The sequence below is a fragment of the Molothrus aeneus genome, chromosome 4 (genome assembly GCF_037042795.1).
Source record: "Molothrus aeneus isolate 106 chromosome 4, BPBGC_Maene_1.0, whole genome shotgun sequence".
In the NCBI taxonomy this organism is placed as follows: Eukaryota; Metazoa; Chordata; class Aves; order Passeriformes; family Icteridae; genus Molothrus; species Molothrus aeneus.
Genome location: NC_089649.1, coordinates 62,793,359 through 62,813,682, shown reverse-complemented (window position 1 = coordinate 62,813,682; position 20,324 = coordinate 62,793,359). Strand labels below are relative to the sequence as shown.

The window sequence follows — 20,324 nt, the reverse complement described above, 5'->3', positions numbered from 1 at the left end:
CTGATTGCTCAGACAATGATGAGATGAGCCAATTCAAAGTGGGCACTCCCTGCTTCTACATTAGCTGCTGCTTGCTGCCTCTGTTTGAGGGGGGCTTCTGTGCTCAGTTGGAAGTTCAGCTGGATCTTTATTAGGAAGATGTAATGTTCACATATACCTCACCTCTCCCTACTGCTCCTTATATATTGCATACAAGATTGTTCAGTAGCTACAGACATCCTTCAGAGCAGTGAATTGCTCACAGCTCCAGCACATCACCCCCTGGGATTATTAATGGTGTTTAACTGAGACATCTCAGCAGAGCCCAGCTGGGTCATGAGCTGAGCCCAGCCTTGGTTCCCATGGCAAAACACAGTTGAAGGAGCTGTCCTGCCCAGGGCATGCAGCTGTGCATTGGAGTTGAGAGGTGGTCGTGTGCTGGTATCAGTGCAGCAGGGTGCTGCTTTTGTGGGGGGTTAATTTGGGGCAGATTGCCAGTGCTTATAATAAATCTGTGTGTATCTGTAAGTCGAGATGAGATCTCTTCCTGAAAACATGCAGGAGATTGGATACAAGTTCTTGTCTCACTTCTGGAATGGTTGAAATCCCTTGGCTTGTGTCTTTCCAGGTCAGTTAGTAGTCTTAAGCTCTAGGCTTGATTTTGTAATTTTTTTTTTTAATGAAAACATGAATAAATGGTTTATTTCACATTTGCAGTAGAAAACTAGGACAGCACTTGAATTGTATCGCTCCATTTTTGAGACAGTTTTTGGTAATTAGTCATGAATTTTTATTATTTATATAGAAGTGTATCACATTTACTAATTTTTATTCAAATTTATGTATGTTTATTTGAATAAATTTTCTGTTGGTCCAGATGACCTTCAGAGCTCCTTTCCAACCTCAACTCTTCTGTGAGTTCATAAAGCTCTTTCATTTTTCTGCATATCAGGAGTATCTCTGACTTTAAAAGTATCAAAATCTGTTGCAGACAACAGTTATGACCTAAAAAGATGGTGTTGGGAGTTTTTTTGAATGTTTAACACAGAAGCTTGCTACTGCTGCAAGACAGGACAGGTTTGCTCACTGGAGTGCAGCTCCCCCACATCCTGGCTGTCACACTAGAAACAGTGTTGTCTTCTGGTTAGGTTATTGAGTAAAATTAATAGTCCAAAATCCTCTTTGAAACAGATGGAAATTTAGGCATGGATACAACTAGGCATGGCACATATTCCTGAATCTATACTAACATGGTGTTGGACCTTGTTGTACCAGAGTCATGCACGGATCATTTTGTTGGGTCAGAGAGTAAGGCAATATTAAAGGCTATTTTCATAGAGTATTTTTACTTATTGTACTCTGAGTGACAAGGTAGGAAGTTTTTTGACCATAAAGACTTGAGAAAGAGGAAAAAAAAAGGTGAAATGCAGAATTTGTTATCAGATATCAAAAAAGAGAATAATATTTACACTCCATGTCTCCTCATTCTTTAAATTATCACCAGCGGTCCAAAATGCATGGCACTTAGCTGGTTTCAAATATATTTTAGTAACATTATATAGAAACAAAGGACAGCATTGCTTCTGTTTTTTTTTTCTAAGTAATAAAAAATTATTTTAAATTTAATTCAAGTGCAGAATAAAATAAGTGTCTCTTAGGCAGTTTAGGGAGCAAAATAATGTTTAAATTTAGCGCAAAGTATCTGTGTAGCTTTTGTAGTGGAGACAACCTCACAATTGATATGAATTTGATAGCATTTGTGGGAGAATGCCATGAGTTTTAATGAAATGTTAATGAAATAGTGTGGTCAGATGGACTTCACCATGAAGCAGAAGGTGTGTGTTATGTTTGTGCCCCATTAAGCCATATTTTGATACTTGGATAGGGATTTAGTTGGACATGAGCTTTGGGTGGAGTGAAATGTGTTTCTAAATCCTCACCATCCTTTGCTGCATATGAAGTGATTTCTCCATCTGGCTCCCTTAGAGGGAAAGCCTCAGTGGTTTCTGTGCCCAGACAAGGAAGTGCACAGCAGAGAGCTTTTGTTTTAAGAACATTGATAAAAAGGAATGGTTTAATTAAGTGTAAGGAGAGCTATTGTTAGGTAGGGAAAACAAATAATGTAGACGCTGTGGGTTTTATAACTGGGATAGGTTTTTTCCCTTTGAGAGTTCAATAACATTTGCTTTATATATGAGCACATAGATTAAGAGAAAGACTTTGATGGGATAAAAGTTGTGAGGACAAGCGCTGATTTTTAATGTATAAAAGTCATCACTCTCGTGCAGCTATTTAACAACATAAAAGCAGCTGTATTTGCCTCTACTTAACTCCCTGTAATGCCAATTTTATTTTCATTCTGTAACTGATCCTGTTAGTGATGAACTCTGGCTGATACTACATTTCTTAGATACACAACAATTTGGACTTGAGTGCTCACTGTGTTTTTGTAGCTTTAGATATTATTATTTTTCCTAAGAAGCTGTAACCATCTGCATTTGAAGTTGTCTGTTTGATATGCCCCTTTGATACTTAAACCTCTAAGTGGCTGGAAAATTGAATGAGAGCTGGGCAAGCAGAGAAAAAGAAGCCAGAGTATAATCAGTTCCTTTGTGGGAAGATAATTGCGATAAAGGCATGAGACTGTAACCAGTTTGCTTTTGTTTCTGCTCTTGCAGGTTGCCTTTCCCTGCGGGTGACCGGGTAACTTTTAATGGGAAGGAATGCATCTGCCAGAAATGTTCCCTGCCCCCTTCCAGCAGCACTGGCTCCTTCCCTGTACAGAACCTGAGAAGTAAGTACGGATTTCTGCTCTTTTCAGTCAGTGCTTCTTAGTCTGCACAGGTTTCAAGGACATAATTTTACACCAGTGTGTACAATTGGAACTTCTACTACTCTGCTGCATAAGAGGTGTCATGAAATTCGAGGTAGCCACATGAAAAAGTATAGGGTGGTTTTTCAAGAAAGTCTGATATTTAAAAGAAGCACAGATGGTGCCATTATAGGATTAACAATACATTGAACCTCTCAAAGATTAAAATGAACTAAATCAAATTATTTGGAGAAAGACATAATATAGATGCTAATATTTTTGAGGATTCAGTCCAAGTCCATCTGAAATAAAAGCCAGGGTGAGATTTAATGATTTTAAGTGTTCCAGTTCCAGCTTCAGAAAATATCAGTGGCAGGACTGCATGGCTAAATACTACACAGCAAGGGGTTTAATGTGTGAAGTGTCAGTGGGGGGCATTCACCTTGACCTCAGACTATTGTGCACTATCAGAAGACACAAGCAGTAGAGGAAAGAAACGTGGTCTTTTCGCACCAGCTTCTTTGCAGTAAATCATAGAGGGGCGTTGTTGCTCTGGACTCCGTTCCTCTGCTCTTTTGCTCATAAAGTGCTGCCATGCTTTAAGAGTCCACTGCTCACTTCATGTAATTAAACAGCAGCAGCAATGCAATTAAACAGCAAAGACAGAAAAATTTTTAATGACTGTTACATCAAGCTGGATTCAGCATGGCTGAGGAAGGGGCCCTATGGATTGCTCATCTACCTGTGTAAGGAGTCTAGACCACTTCTGGGAGAAATCTCTCCTTTTCTCTGTTTTCTTTTCCCCCCCACATTTCTTCAGAGAAGTTTTCACCATCTCGTTTCTACAGTTCATCAGCTAAACCTGCTGTGTGAATGCCCTGTGAGATATTCTATGGATTCCTCTTGCTAATGCCTTTCTCTTTTGGGGATAGGTTGGCCCTCTCTGTTGGGTGCTTTCTCTTGTCACTTATTCTGCAGATGGATCCTCCTTGGCCATCTTTGCTGTCTCCTTGTCACATGTGAAAGGTGCCTTTGACTACAATAGACATTATTAGCCTGGTTGAGTACTGACAGGACAAGTTCATTTGATTGTCTGTGGTACAGAATCCTTTAATGTATTTACATTCCCTTTCTCTGTGCACACACACACCATGGGGAGTTTTTCTTGTCATTGCATTTCCTCAGCTCTCTTGGGTCTGCACTGAACCTTCCCAGAGCACAGATACCTGCAAACCTCAGCAAACCACTTGCCTCAGAGGGAGACAGCACTGGGAGCAAGCACATCTCTGTGGCAAAACCTGACCCTGGAAAATAAAAGTTTACCTTTTCCCCACATTGCATAGAGCAGTGAATGGTGTATTCCTGACAAGAGCTTTCTTGGAGAAGACCTTAATGCTTTAAACGAGCAACTTTTGTTAGTAGTGCACAAAAACATGATCTCAGGCAAACGTTTTCAAGGAAGGAGTAGTACACTGACCCTGTGTTACACTGGGTTTGTTCCTGTCTCAGAACTGTCTGATGTGTACCATGTGTGCTGCTCCCCAGCCTGTTTATCTCAGCAGTGCTTTCAGAACATCTCCTGGGGACTCACTGAGCTCCCAGCATCACTGCCCCCTCTGACAAGTCCTTCTATTTTCATCCTCCCCTTTTGCTTCTAACCTCCTTCATGCATTCCATTTGGAAGAAATGAACAATGTAAAATACTTGCTTTCTGCCTGAGTCCTTGAATTTTTTATTATATAAGTACCTACCTTTCTGTTTTGTTTTGTTTTATAAAACAATAGCTCTGAAAACCTCTTGTGACAGTGTTGATTTTGAGAGAGTACTCAAGGAAGAATATTAACATGGAGCAGCAAATTGATGTGTTCTGCAGAGTTATTGCTTGAAATTAGTTGAGTCACCAAAGGATGCTGCATCCAAGATGGGAAGACAAGGACATGCATCAGTAGGCACTGTTGGCATAGCAACCACAATATTTGTTTGTAATTATCTGGCACTTTACAGAGAAAGCAGCAGTTGGAAAAAAAAAAAAGTAGCTCACAAAATGCTGCATTTCTGCCCACCCAAGCTTAAACCAGATGAAAGGTGAATGACATTTGAGCACATGATGTTGTGTTCAGTTTGTGAAATAAACCCTCAAGCAGTCGGATTAAATTAGATTTCCAGATGAATCCCCAGTACAGAGGAGATCACAAACAAATTTCTGATTGCAGTTGAACAACAGATACTGTAGAATACTGCAGGGGCTAAAACCAGGCACACACCCAAATGTTCTTTATTATTAGCAAAACTCAAATGTTCTGATCTGTAGTGCACATGCTTTTGTGCTAGGCTTGTTTCCAGGTATTGGTGCTCTGGAGGGTAACATTAAAGAGCCACATTATTGCTCCCTCAATACATTCCAAATCCACTAAAGGAAAATACAAACTGTGCTTTATCATTGTGTGCTCAGAAGTGAAACATTTACAATTTCACTTACACTGTCTCATTAGGGTCATGTAACCAGTGAAATACAGTCTTAAATCAGAAAGTTTTTAAGAAGACTGTTTAAATGCTTTAATGAGATCCTAGGTTGAGAGTTCTGTCTTAATAACTTGATAAATCTTTCTAATGCTTTTGCATAGCTTTGTCTCCCATGTAAGATATTTTTATGGGTTTGTTTTCTCTCCTGGAATTTCTGAATGATTAAATGTCTTTCAGGCTTTGTCTTTTCTCTAGAAAATTATTGGTATACCTGAAGAATTCCTAAAAATATTATGTATTTTTCCACATGAGATGGAAGATATTTTATGGAGCATTAGAAGATTACTGAGATATTGCTACTAGAATCAATTTATCACTGGCATTTTTCCCTTTTTTCCACATATTCTACTATTTTTACATTTAGTAAGAAAATCATCCACAGACAGGAAATCTGTAGAGTGAAGGATGAATGAGAGTTGGACCTTGTAGGGTGTTAGAGGCTTCATTTGGGTTATAGAGAACCAGATCCATGTCTATGTAACATCTTTGAAGAGGCAGAAACTGATTGTAGGTTTGGCTTTTGCTAGCTTAATGAAAATCTTCCATTGTTAAAAAGAAAGGCAACCAAACCCCCAGAGAGTCTTGTTTTGAATTACTCTTTCTGGGGAGCATAACTGGTTTACCTACAGCCTGTTTAACCAACACAGACTAACCTCTGTTACCAGTTAGTGCATGTTTTACATGTATTTTTTGTTAGCACCTCTTGAAAGTTTATATAAGTGAGTTTTTATAGAGAATAAATACATAGACAGCCATCACTTTCACATATTGAAATGTCACTAATGCCTCTTAAGTATTGGTGTGTTTTACTGGGTACAGGAAATTTCATACCGGGATTTCAGCTTGGATTTTTTTCATGGTTGCAAAAAGAATTTTGAAATAAGTAGAGCTTGCAGATCCAAAGGCAAAGGCCAATATGAAGAATCAGTTGTTTTACTCTTGGTCTTTTTTATTTCTTTTATCAGGCTGATTTGCAGTGCTTGAAAAATCAATCAGCAAAACTTCATTTTTTAAAACACAGTATAAATGAATTAAAATGAACCTAAGTCACTAGGAAACTAAAGCTTTTTTCTTTGAATGATGCATGTTTTGTGGCAATTTCAGAGTTTCCAAGGGCAGCAGCAGTTGCCATCCATCAGTGAGCAGTGGATGGAGCCCGGGTGAGCTGGTGCTGGGACACTGATGGATCCTTGTGCTGCTGTAACCAACTGCTGCATGACCACCTGAAGAATATGATTCACTCATTTGGGCTTTTCTCTTGCAGATTGTGGGGGCTGTGGTTCAGAAATAAAAAATGGTCAGTCCTTGGTCGCCTTGGACAAACACTGGCATTTGGGCTGTTTTAAGTGCAATACATGTGGCAAGCTACTGAATGCAGAGTATATCAGCAAGTAAGTAGAGGAGTATTTTCACCTCTTTTAATCATTCTTTTAATGCCAAATAATTAATTTATCATTGCATTTATTTGCATTGTTAAGGTTTAAAGGTAATGCATAATATAGAAATATAATATATATTATAATAATATATGTAAGTAATATAATATATAAATGCATATTGCAGTACCTTTATATATACATATATACATATATATACACATATATATACATATACATATATATATTCAGAAATGTGTAAGATATTAGAGATTATTGTCTAAATTATTACCTAAATTGTATTTAAAAGAATGAAATGGAGAAAAGTGGAAGTAACATTTTTCCATTTACCTGGAATGGGACTTGACAAAGCAGCTATACTGCAGAGAGGCAACAAGTGGAATTTGGAAATTGGAAAGTCACGAATGTATGCCCTTAGATACCTATGGTTTTGCTCTCTGTGATGCTGTAATGTAAAGAAGCAGGTACTGTTCTTTCTATATGCATTACATAAGAGGAAATGTTAGCCAGAAGTTCATTAAGGATGTACATGCCATGATTTTGTGCAGCTCCAGACCCTCATGCTGTCAAATTTGGACTGAGTGTGATGACAGCAATGAGAAAGAGCACAAAGCACCCACACAGACCACATCCCATGTCAACACTTGGATCACTTTGATCACTCTGCCAGTGACATGCAGGCCTTTCACTGGCCAAGGCACCTGGGATTAATTTCTGCTTCAGAGAAGTGGATTATGTTGAAATTTGGTTAAGCAGCAAAGTAACTCAGTCACCAGTGCTCAGAGATGATGGAATTTCAGAGCCTATGTCCCCCTGAGTTTCAACAATTCTTTGGATTTTGATTAATACAAGTACAACATTTAATTTCACAGCTTGCACTGGAGAACAATATTTATTAAAATGGTGTTCCTAAATAAGGTTTTACATTGTCTCAATGTTGGGCTAGTCTGCTGTATTTTAGTTGAGTGCTTTTTTTGCTTGTTATTGAATATACCTCCCACCATAAATTGTAAAGATATAATTACTGCAAAATCGTCTTTTTAAAAAGGCTAAATGCCAAACAAAATAAAAGAAGAAACATCCTGTCTTTAATTAATTCAATTAATTATTGTGATAACTTCTAGGTTAGTCTCTAAGAAATCCAACTTCCAGGCTATAAAATTAATTTCTATGTTTCTCCAGGGAAATGTCTGATAAAATTATGCCTCTACTGATAAATCTGTCTGATCATGGGCTGTTTTAGTATAACAAACAAAATATATTTAGCTATGTTTAACTTGAACTTTGAAGCACGAGAAGAGTCTCCAGTTTCTTCTTAGAGCAATTTATTTTCATTCATCCATTTAATGGTCTACATGTACAATTTAGTAAAATTGTAAAATGTAAAATTAACAGGTTCTTTTCAGGGCAATAGTCCAAATAATCTGGTTTTGACACTTTAAAATAAAAGCTGAGACCCCAGGTTTTTTTCCTCATATCTCTAAATTGTCTCTTAACTCACTGGTGGTGGTGAAATAGCTGCTTACATCATGCATGAACACACTGCTGCTCAGGCTGAATTCTTGTAGTCATTGCTGGCTTCTGTGGAGCAATTCCCAAGTTGTTTGATCCATGACTGCCTTTAAGCAAGTCCAGTCAAGTGTGCCAGTAGATTTAAATGTTTTTCAAAACTTGGTTTACAGACAAGATATTTGAGAAATTGCTCTCTGCAGTCTCAGCTAAAGGATTAGGTAATACATATATCAGATGATACATCAGTTGGATGAATTAGATGATAAGAGGGGAAGAGTAATATGGTGAAATAACTTTCCAGAGAGGAGGAAACACGTGAAAGAAGTAATGGGTAACATGATTAAACAGGTGGTGTGAGGGTCTCAGAGACCGAGTTTTATTACAAGGCTGATGGCTGAGTTTGGCAACAAAGGAGAGAAGTGGTCCAAAATAGTTGTTCATTACTATTCAGCCTTTTACAATATTAATGACTGCGAGGGAGGCAGGAAAGCCCATAAATACCCTATGCAGTGTTGAAGCTGACAAATTTTAGATGCATAATCTCCCAGTGAACTGTAAGCTTACATAAAACAGCATCTGTACAGCCTGTTGTTCTTCCCTAGGGATGGGGTTCCATATTGTGAAACAGACTACCACGCCAAGTTTGGGATCAGGTGTGACAACTGTGAAAAGTACATCACAGGAAGAGTGCTCGAGGTAAGGAGAACCTGTCATTCAAGCACATCCCAAAGTGTACAAAAAGACTAGCTCTTTTGGGTTTGGTCCTGTGCTCACAAATGAGTGTTAATGCCACAGCTTAATGTTACTTTTAGTGAATACCAGGAACTCTGTCTGTAATCAGGTTTTTTGTTTCTTCTGTTAATGATTTGGTAATACACAAACTCCCTAAATGGATATTTATGGTACTGGAGAATGTTCAGGCAGCAGAAGTAATAAATGAATGTGTTATCAGGCACATTTTAAAACTTGCATTAAATTCATTTGCAATGTCTGCTTTTTTTGTATTCTTTTATGTTCCCCAAAGATAGGATGAAGCTGTTGAAAAGTAAAATGAATGATTTGAACTGTGGTTTTGCAACCAGAAATGAACTGTGTGGCAGAGATTTGTTTGCACTTGTTGTTCTAAGAAGCAGGAAATTGTTTAGTGTAGGGTTATGTTTTTATGCATTATGCAAAAATTTCCATATAACTGACCCAATGTCACAAAATTAATATATTCCTTTGATCAGAATAAAATTTATCCTTGGATCTAAGTCTGTTGCTACCCTTTCAGTCATCGATTATCTGCTTTTTCTTTCTGCTTTTCCCTGTGAAGTCCAAGCAGCACTGGAGTTAGGAAGAGTTGCTGGGTTCACTCTTTTCTCTTCATCAGCTAAGAAAGCCTGGAGAAATCCCAAAGGGCTTCCACCAGTGAAAGATCTGCTTGGAGTCACACAAAGACTTAACTGTCCAAGTGGTGGACAATGATAACTTGTTAGGAGCTGATGAGCAAGTATCCATACTAGATGGGAATCTGTCTTGGATGGGATGATATGGTGTTAACATAGGCACAAGAGATTTTTCCATTAACAAATGTTTTTACAGACCTTTCTGAAAGGAGATTTCTAAAAGGGAATTTGAAAGAGTATAAAGACAGTTTTCTTACTTTTTTTGGACACAATTGTCTCAACTGGAAGAGGCAAAACAAAAGAAAACATCTTAAAACCTTCAAAAATGTAAAAGGTGACCATGGAAGCTGTTATATATTTTCAGAGGTGTCAAGCATTGACACTGAATGAAAGGGAGTAAAAGGGGGTGAGATTTGAAAGTGAAGGTAATTAGGAGAGGTGAATGCAGAGAGAGGAGTTAAAGCTGTGGCAAATTTGGAGTGCACTTACTCAGAGCAGTTTACAAGGAGTGGTTAATGCTGAGACAGGAGAAGAACAGAAGCTCCAGTTTCTGTACTGACTCTTGGCTTCACAATATTTTGTTTTTCTGTCCTGGTTCTTGAAATATGTGCAAGAATCCTCTTTTTATGTGGTAATATTTTACCTGCAGTATGGTTAAACAATAGCATGTGGTGTGGTATGATTAAGAACTGGGTCCTTACTGTCTCTATGGGTAATAAAAAGAAAAAAAAAGCCTTAAAGATCTGCAAAGTAACATTACCAAGTGTGATTTGTGGGACCTGGGTGCACATGTGACTGTAGCTGATTCTTCTGACTGCTTGGTGAGAGTGTACTGAATAGGAAAACGGTTCCTTGTTTTTATGGTAGATGGGCCAGTAACAAACTTGGGAAAAGCTAATTTTTGAAAACTATTGTAGGAATTCTACCATGACAGATTAAATAGGATGATTTTGGTCAGTGTGTGTGTGTGTCCCTCTCCTCTCCACTCCTCAGTGTTGCTCTAAGGACAGCTCTGTACCACTGATCCTCATCTTGCTTTGGTACTGGTTCAGGCTGAGAACTACATTCATTGGTCTGTGGCATTTAACTGTGGAAAAAAATACTGATGCAAGATTCCAGAACCTTTAAAAAAAAGTAGATGAGGAGAAAGGACTTTCAGCATCTGTAAAAGCACAGATAGTATCATTGTGAAACAGGAAACATAGGTTGAGGTTAGAATGGAGCAGGAAATGGATTTGAATGGTTACAATGACATTTTAATGTCTGGACACTTGTTGGAACAACCTGGAAATTCTATGATCTCTAAATTTTTTTCTATAGAACTGTACAAAACAATTTGTTGGTTTGTGTGCAACAAAGCTAATGAAGCTTGAACATGGGTGCGTGTCACATGTCCGAGCATTCTGCTGTCACAGTAGGTCCTGTTCCTCATGACATCTCCCAAGATATCTGCTCCCATCCCCTCTGTTTTGCCATGACACATCTCAAGAGCTGCCTGTTCTCAAGGAATGACTCACACTGTGAGCCCTCTCCCATGGTGATCAGCCTGGGTTTCCATGACTCTTTGGAGCTCTGGAAGGGATCACTTAAACAGCCATTGAGTTTCAGTGTGGATCACGGAGAGCAGCTGGGTGAGGAGGCAATGCACACACCTCCTTTCAGCAGGAAGGCAAACAAAAAGTCACAGTCTGAGCAAGCAGCTTTGAAAGGACTCAGAAAGCATGTCCATAGCTAATGTGTTTAAGGCATTTGTTGTTTGTGTGCAGCAGATGGGCTTGTTCTAAAGGCTTGGAACTGGGCTGATCTCTTCTCTCTCTCTCTGGTCTTGGTGTCAAACTCGATGTCTGTTTGTCCCTAGCAGGCTAATTGATATATTTGTGTATCTCCTGGTCAGGAGGACAGAGAAAATACAGGGTAGCAATGCCTGTTCTTTGTTGGAGGATGCATTATTAGTGGAGTTGTCTGGAATATTGACACATTTTTTTGAAACATCAGTATTTTCTTTTACCATCTTGAATATTATCTGGAGAAACACAGAAATAATAGGGCAAATTGCTCTTAAATTGGGGGAAATCTTGACAGCAATACTTATTAGGCGGGGGAATGCTCTCCCAAGGGAGCTGCTGGAAACCATCACTTTGAAAGTCTTGTAACAAGATTGGACAAGGCACTGGAAAATCCATGTTAGGGAACAGTCCTGCAATGACAAAGGGAGGGACTATATGACCTAATAAGATTTTTTCCATCTCTGATTTCTGTGATAATGTCAGGAGGACAGCTGCTTCCAATGTTATTCTGTGACTAGATTTTATAATATTGTCTCCCTTTCCAACACTTGTTCATTTTAGGTGTTTATTCAGCAGAAAGGAAGGGAGTGTCAACCAGTGTGAGTTACTGATAAGTTACAAAATATGGCTGTTTTTGTAGGTCCTCAGCCAAATACAATGATGATTTAGTTACCTAAATTCTTGTCTCAGCCCATTTTCTGAGGGCCAGATTCATTCAATGTAGTAAATGTGCTTAGACACAGGATAACTTTGTTTATAATTCCATTCTAGTGCCTTTCTTCCCCTCCACTCCACCTTGGCTTGCACCCACTCTTCCAGGGAACTTGTACTGGAAAAGCTATAAAAGGGGTTGAGTTCATTTATGGAGATGATAAATTTTATTACTTTTAACAGCAATGATTTTGCTGTTCTGTTCTTTTTGGGTTTTTTTTGTTTTGTTTTGTTTTTGTTTTAACCCTACCCACCAGTGCATTTATGGGCAAGATTTGCTTTGCTTGTGATGCATACAGAACACTCTTAAATACAAATCAATCCTCTCCTAGAAGTTGTGTTATTTTATCCCCGACCATATATATTGATAAACCTTCCAACTTAAGTGAGGAGCAGGAAGTTGCTGGAGTTTACTTTTGTAGTTTGACTTAAAATGCACTGTGACTGAAAACCTCTAGGGAGAGAAAGGGTTTACTTCAGTGCTCATGCTGTATCTCTGCTACCAATCCTGCAATAGTTAGCATCATGCAATAGCACACATCTTAAAATAACAAGCCATTGATTTTTATGACCAGCCATTTCCCTTTTGTCATGTTGCAATCCATTTCTCTGCACTTAGAGCTAAAAATATTTTTCTCCTTTTTTCTATTACAAGCAGTAATTTATTAGTTAAAATTTCAACTTGTGCTAACGAGCATATCCTAAAAAATCTTAATTGTCTTTTTAAAAAAAAAAAATTACTGTATGTCTTATGATAATACAGAGCCTGCTTTAAACTCCTTTCATTCAAGAAAACATTTTCCATTTCTTTCCTCATTTTAATGAGTCTTTTAGCTGCATTTTGCTGGGGGAGGCAGAGATGTGTAGTCTGTCTCTCGGTCCTTCCCACATAGCAGGTTGTGTAAAAGGTTTGGAAAGCTGTTGAGGTTCATGACAAAGCTGTGTGACAGCCAATGACTCCTCCTTGTCCTCTCCTGGGAGGCATTTCTGGGTTTCCTTAACATCTGATACTTGAAACATCATCTCAATTCCAGCATCTTTCTATTTTAAAGTGGTCTGCATAAAGAGAATTAAACATGCTTTGGATAAGATTGATTTTTAGCTTTTTTTGTCTTCCCCTCCAACTGATGAAATATGAGAACTTCTAGAGAGTAATCTTAGTTCCTCTCAACTTCTATTTTACAAAACAGTGAACCCAGTTCTCTGCTGCTAAAGTCGGCTCCAGGCTTTTCTAGTGATGCTGTGGGTTCCTGACTGGAGCCACCTTCTCTCAGCATGGATGAACATTGTACTCCAGACAATGCCTCAGCACTGCCTTGTGCAGTGATAGTAACCCCTTCCACCATTTCTAAAGAAAGTGCTTTCCTGGTGTGTCCCACACTGGTGTGGATTTCTTCTGTGAGTTCTTTAACACTGACAGCCCATAGCGAGACATTGAGACGTTACTTTGTGGGGAGGGGTTCTCTTTATCTGCTTTTTCAGCTGGTGCTTTCCTCTATTGTTAGAGGAAGCCTCCTTATCCAGAGATAACCTTCTGAGGATGTTTTAATGGCAGACACAGTATGGGCTGTGAGGGGGTCACATTTGCTTGGATAGGCAACTGTGTCCCATCAGTGCCCAAAATACCCTTCAGGGATATTTTCAGCTCTCAATTTTATCTACAACTGTCCATGATTCACAGCTACATGACTGGTGTAAATGTGGCTTACAAGTGCTGTTGAAAATCACAGCAGTTAGAGCCATCTTTATGTTTAGTATCTGACATCCTAACACGGCAGCATGGCACTCAGTTTACGTGGGGGAAGAAAGAGTTAGCATTTTACTTGTTTACATGTATGTGTAGATGTCCAGAAAAACATAATCAATATACGTTCTTAAAATCTATTAATCACAACCATATGTTATTTTGAAATAAGGGAACAAATGCAGTGGGCACTAGGCAGAAATGAGACTAGAAATGTCAATAATTTGTATTTCGATTAGATGTCATTTATGACAAAGTCACAGTTTTAATTTACTAATTAAAACAAGAATCTTCTTTTCCGTAGTTTTGCCTTGCCCTGGGGTTGGGCTGATTTTGTTTGCAGCCATATCTACTTTGTAAATCGATTGCCTTTCCCTTTGCAAGAGTCTCAGGATATCAGAGAGACGATACTAATTCTTTAGAGCAGGGAGTACAAATTTCTGCCTGCAGTGTGGAAGAATGGTTCATTCTGCAATGTCTGTTGCCCTGCTGTTTCATTAACAACAGGACCTACTGATGTGTGAAAGGTGCTTGAAAAGCTTATTACATAGGCATTAATAGTGAAACATGCAATAAAGGCAGCTCTGTCTGTGGGAGTGAAGGGTTCCCTGTGCATGGGCAGCCTCGGGAGGGCTGTCAGAGCAGCAGAAGGATCCAAGTGTCAGTGCTGCCTTCGTTAGAAACTGCTCTCTGCGCTTCTCTCCTTCAACAGAGAAGAAAGAAAACTGTGGGAAAGACAAATCTAAATAAATCAGCATTAGCTTTTGCAAAAGGAGACCATCCAAGGTAGGAAACGTTAACTAGCCCTTTCAGTGCATAATGTTTGCTGAGATGCAAGGCATTCTGCAGCTTGGGAATGGTCTCTGGTTTGGTGCCACTTGCATTTATCTGGGACTGCTGGCTTGCAAAGGCAGGTTAATCATCAGTGCATTTATCTGAATTTGCCTGGGTAGGTGTTGACAGTTGACCTAGACTTTCTTCTTTAAAACAGGCATTATTAAAAATACTATCAGCCAGCAGATAAATAGCAATGCAAATGCTTTTTGTCCTTATTTTTTAGCTTCTCTGTAGCACAGTTATATTGGTCTAGATGAATTTAACTCATCTTTCTCCCACTTCCAGCCTTTCCCTTTTTAGCCACCTCTTCTCTCCAGAAATACAGATCTATGCTTGTCTTTATTGTCTGAACTGCTACAAACTCAAAAATTGTTAATGTGTCAGGAGAAAACTATACATTAAACCAAACTCTTTGCATAGCTTTCACCCTGTAAATAATTTGTTAGGTTTATTGAAGAGCACTGAGTGCCATTTGATGATAGCTTAAGACATTTTTACCAAAGGAAAGGGTTCTGCAAACTATGTCTGAATTACAGAAAAGTTAGGATTTGAGGGAAACTGATTGATAGAGAAGAAAGAATGACTGTTCCAGGTTTTGTGAGGATTTTTTATTTCTTTTCTCAGCTGCTTATTTGCTTTTCTGTTGCGAATTCCTCCCACATGTGTGGGGAAAGTCCTCAGCAGTGCTGCTGTGCATTTGTGCTTGTGTGGGTTTGTATGTGTTAGTTTTAGTGCACAGTTTGATTTTTGAGCCTGGCAGACTCGTGGTGCCCATTGCCTTTCCTCACACAAAAATGTAGTACCAGTTAACTGTCTCAGATTATCTGGATTGACTGACTGAAGGATCAAAGGGGTGATTCCAGCAGTCACCCTGATCCTGCTGAGCCTCAGACCCCAGCAGCACAGTGTGCAGCTACCCTGCCTCCCTAAGCCACGTGTTGCTGTGGTGATGCATTAACATCCAGTGCCTTTTGCCATTTGGGTGTTCTTACAGTGTGGAATGTTGCACCTCATGGGTATTTTCAGTCCCTCATCCAATTATTTCATGTATTCTTTCATTCCTGGTGGTCCTCTGACCCACATCAGGGGAATGCTGCTGTTGCACAGCTCTGCAAAGCCCCAGAGCTCCCTTGCCCTGTCAGCAGCACAAGCCCTGCCTCCAGCTCTGTCCTGTAACCATGGCAGTGGTGCAGCAGTGACTGCACTCAGTGACAATTGCCTTTGTTGATAAAGTATCTCCAGGATGCTCTGGCCCATGTGAAAACGGTTCAACATGTCAGCTAATAGCAGGAGAGCAGCCTGTGACTCATTTCTTGTAGCTTTAAGATTTTTTCATCCTATTAACCTTCAGCACTTTTTGTGCTTTTTCAAATTTCTTTCTCCCCCTGCCAAAGTAAGAACTTTTGAATGGTACATTGAACTGGAAATACGTAGATTGGGTCTGAAAGTAGAAGCTTCCTACTTTCAGGAAAGATTATTAATGTCAGTTCTGCATGTGACAGTAGCATTTCCACTCCCAGGTAAATCTAGTGATGCAGAATAGCAGTCCTTACTCAGGCACAGGATGAGAGACAGGTTCTGTTCTTAGATGTTTACAGCCCAGATCACCACGTTCAGCTTGAAAAGAGCTGTGCTGGCTTCCTCTGATTGCTTGGGTTGTTTCTCCAGGGCTGTTCAGTGTTGGTTGAGCTTCATTCTTCCCATCTGAAATGGGTGTGCTAAATACACAGCTGCAAAGTTGAAAATTAAGGGGAATATGTCTGCAAGTCATCTTTCTCCTTCTTCACTCCCTCTCTCCTATCAAGAGTTGGCACAAGTGAGAGCCAGCTGCAGCTTGTCTTGGCCCCTAGGTGGGTTTTAAGGAGTGGGAAAGGAAAGTGGAAAAGGAGATTTGTTGAACAGATGGAAAACAGAAGCCTCTTCCAGTCTCAGTGGGTGGCAAGAAAAATTGCAAAGCTGAGAAGAACAAGACAAAAGAGGCAGATCACTCACTCCATAACAGAAACATCTGAGTGCAAAATCAGTGGGTTTAGGTATGACAGGCCATTTTGATTTACAAGAACATTTACCAAATTCTGTAGAAAAAAGTGCAGATTTTATCTGATTTTGGCAGGGCTGAATTTGCTCCTGAGCCAGAACTTGTTTGGAGAGCTCACAGAATGAGATTACAGTTGTAATAGTGCTAGTTTTCCTTCTATTATTTATTTTTTCTCAATTATCCCCTTTATGGTTTTTTAATTACTTTTATTTTATTTTCTCCCACAACCATTAGAAACTTCTTCTTCTGCGAGTTGGGTTTTATAGTAAGTTGTTATCGTTCTGAGATAAATGTTCTTGTTGATTTGATTTACACCTTATACCTGGAAGAATAAGGAGTGTGTGGGAAGCAATTAAAATGACTCAAATGTGGGAGGGAATTCTCAAGGCTCTGCAAAGCACAGCAGGATGAGCCAGAACCAAGACAACATGAAACAAATGTACATGTGAGATTGCTAAAGCTGTAGGTAATGCTGCAGGTGTGTGTAGTGAACATTTCAGGTGACTGTTTCTTGGCATCTAGTAGGATGAAAAATGAATCTAGTATGGAGAAGATGAGGAGAGTGATTGATATTGAACATTACACTGCATTTACAGTGGTGTAAATCCTGATGAGAATGGATCAACAGCCCTGGCAGACTGTTGAAGTGAGTCAGTGGTGAGTCAGGTCCACTGTGACTAAGAGAATTAGAGAGAGTTTTTCTCCACAGAATTCTCTCTTTAATTTCTGGCTCTCACACTTTTTTTCTGCTCAACACTGTTGTATGACATAAACAATAGACATTTTGCCAAATACCTCTGCCTTTACAATGCTGCCTGTTCCTTCAAACCCAGTAGATGATATGACAGCTGTTTACTAACTTCATCATTACTGTGTACAACTATTACTGAGTAATTCTTTGAGTCCTTCTGTTCATATGCAAAACTCTGGCTTTGCTAGAAATGTGAGTGGAGGTTTTATGTGATTCCACTTAAAGCTGTTAACTGAGCAGAGTGTTATATTCCAAGCACAGAGGGTATTTTCTGAATAGCATCACTCTAATTTGAATATACCCCTTAGAATTCAGTTTATGGAAGCCAGTATAGTCTTTGTAATATGCCACAAGGTGGGTGCAGTGGCAGAGTTACCAGTGTGTGCATCCACTGATAACACTTGATGGTGCAGTGCTGTGCACCTTCTTTGTGGTACTCCTGAGAGAAAGACAGGACAAACATCTGAGCCCTAGATGTTACACTGCCTTTTGGATTTAAATGCACACTGTGCAGTGTGGGTTGAAGTGCTGGCCAGAAGCAGGAGGGTTATATTAACATGTGGGAATAAGCAAGAACAACCTCTGATTTGCTTTGCCTAATTGACTTGATAGAAAAATGTTCTAAGCCAGTTCTGTGCTGTTGGGTCAGAGAGTTATTATATATCTCATGTAGTTCTGGGAGCAGGAATTAAAACCTTATCTCAGCCAAAGTCAGGGAATTGCATTTACTGAGAGAAATTGTGAATTTGCCTTTATAAATCAATGCAGTGACTGATTAGGCTATTAAACAACAAAATGCTATATCTCATTCATAAACTTTATTAAATTTCATAAAGATAAATATGTGGAGTTCCTTTTTATACCTGTGCTTCATTATCAGTTTTGTGTACATTTCTGGCACCTAAGAAAAAGCACAATTCATTTACATAATGGCCTAATATCTTAGTAAAAACATCATTTGGGGAATGAATGAAGAAGTATAAACAGGATGAATTAAATTTCCATTAAAGGAGTTCAGTGATTTTCCACTTTTCCACCTTTTTTTTATATACTCTGAAAAAAAATTCCTAGTGAAAGTACATGCTCCTCAATGTTGAGTTTAAAATGATAGATAATGAAGCAAGTATGAAATGAGAGATAATGGGAGCAGAACAGAGCCAGCAGATTTTAAAGGAGTCTTCCACAGAGGGCAAGAACTAGCAATGTGATTTTGGTGGAGGACAACCATGATAGTTGAGGGCTTGGAACACATATCCTGAGGAGATGCTCAGGGAGCTCAACTTTTTCAGCCTAGGAAAGTGATGATTTTAGTGGGACCTAACTGTGATGTTCCCATACCTATGAGGAGGCCCTTGAATATGTGGAGACAAGCACCTTACTGAGGCACATGGTGGGAGGGCAGGAGACAACTAAATTTAAAGTCATAAATTTAAAGCACAGAGGTTCTGACTGCCTAAAAAGGGAAAAAAATATCACTATTAATAACTAAGAATAACTACTGTCTGTTGGAGCAATATTCTCAGAGGTTGTGCAGTGTCCATCCTTGAAGGTTTTCAGTATTCAACTGAAAAAATCCCTAGTCAGACTGATCTGAATTGAGTATCAACCATGCTTTGAGCAGGAGGTTGGATTAGATGAATTACTCTGTCATTCTTTGATTGCTTGCAAACTTCCTGTCTTTAAACTGAATTCTATTTCTGTTGCCTGTGCTATGAAGTTTACCTGAAGGAATATCAGTGTTCTGTAATGAAAAAATGGAAATGTCCATATGAATGGACATTAGTCAGGAGATGGAGACAGAATATACAAAAGAGAATAATTGATTGTGTAATCAAAGTTTTACACTTTTACCCTTCCCTACATTGCCTAAGTATTTTTACCCTTCCCATCCCATACAAACAGTAGCTTCTCTCCACTTTAAAAAGCAACACAAATCAAGTCATATGTCTTCTATAAGATGTTTAAAGCTTCATTTCAGATTGAGAAGCTGCCTGATGGGAAGGCTTATTGGCTGTCAGTGGTTTTGTGCTTTATTCTGTTTCCCTTTGCTTGGACAGGTGGTTGTCTGGTGATGACACAACTCTCCAACAAATTTGTTCCATGTGAAAGGCTTTTAACTAAGAATGCTTTATACCAGTCTTCTGAGGGCTTTGTTTGTGAGTCAGGCAGCTGGACCATGCCTTGGCATACCCCTCAGCTCAGTGTTTTGAAGGCTGTTTTTCATTATTTCTGTTCAGGGTAGGGTACAGTTAGGACTTGACTTGGGGATTTTAGAATATGAAGTTGGCAGGATTTGGAACTCCTTCAATAGACAACACTTAGTGGTAATGAGGAACTATTATAGCAACTATATTGTATTATACACTCAAAATGGAAAATATGCTTTTATATGATTGAAACATTGCAGCAATTTAACCTTTTGTCACTTCCACAAACTCTTTACTCCCTGCAATAAAAGATGTCAATTACCCTTATGCATTTTGGTAACAAGATAGGTTTTTTTTTTATTGTTATTATTTTTCATTTTTGCAGGAAGAAGTTTGCTGATAGCTTTTAATTCTTAGGAAAAGAATCAGATAGTTTTAAGTTTATCTAGTATATGAAACCATTTTCTGTACTTTCTATCTTCCCTTTACTAATTACTTCATTGAATAATGTAATGAGGATGTACTTAGACTTCAGTGATGAATCAGACATCAGAAATCTTGAGTCTTCCTTCCAGGACTCAGCTCACTCTGAGCTTTAGGCTGCTCAGTTTCTCATGTGTCAATCCATAAGCAATTGTCGCTCATCAGCTGCTGTAAAAAATTATATCAATCACACTTCTAGAAACAGCATGAGACAT

General features: G+C 38.9%; 1 protein-coding gene across 8 annotated transcripts in view; it reads left to right on the top strand.

Annotated features, from left to right (window-relative positions):
* Nucleotides 1–20,324, top strand: part of ABLIM2 (actin binding LIM protein family member 2) — a 131,262-nt gene that overhangs the window by 56,106 nt on the left and 54,832 nt on the right. For all 8 annotated transcript variants that reach the window (XM_066548672.1, XM_066548670.1, XM_066548666.1 and 5 more), the window contains exons 4-6: nt 2,658–2,773; nt 6,579–6,705; nt 8,826–8,919. In XM_066548672.1, coding sequence (XP_066404769.1) covers nt 2,658–2,773; nt 6,579–6,705; nt 8,826–8,919 — 337 coding nt within the window. The remainder of the gene's footprint in view (nt 1–2,657; nt 2,774–6,578; nt 6,706–8,825; nt 8,920–20,324) is intronic.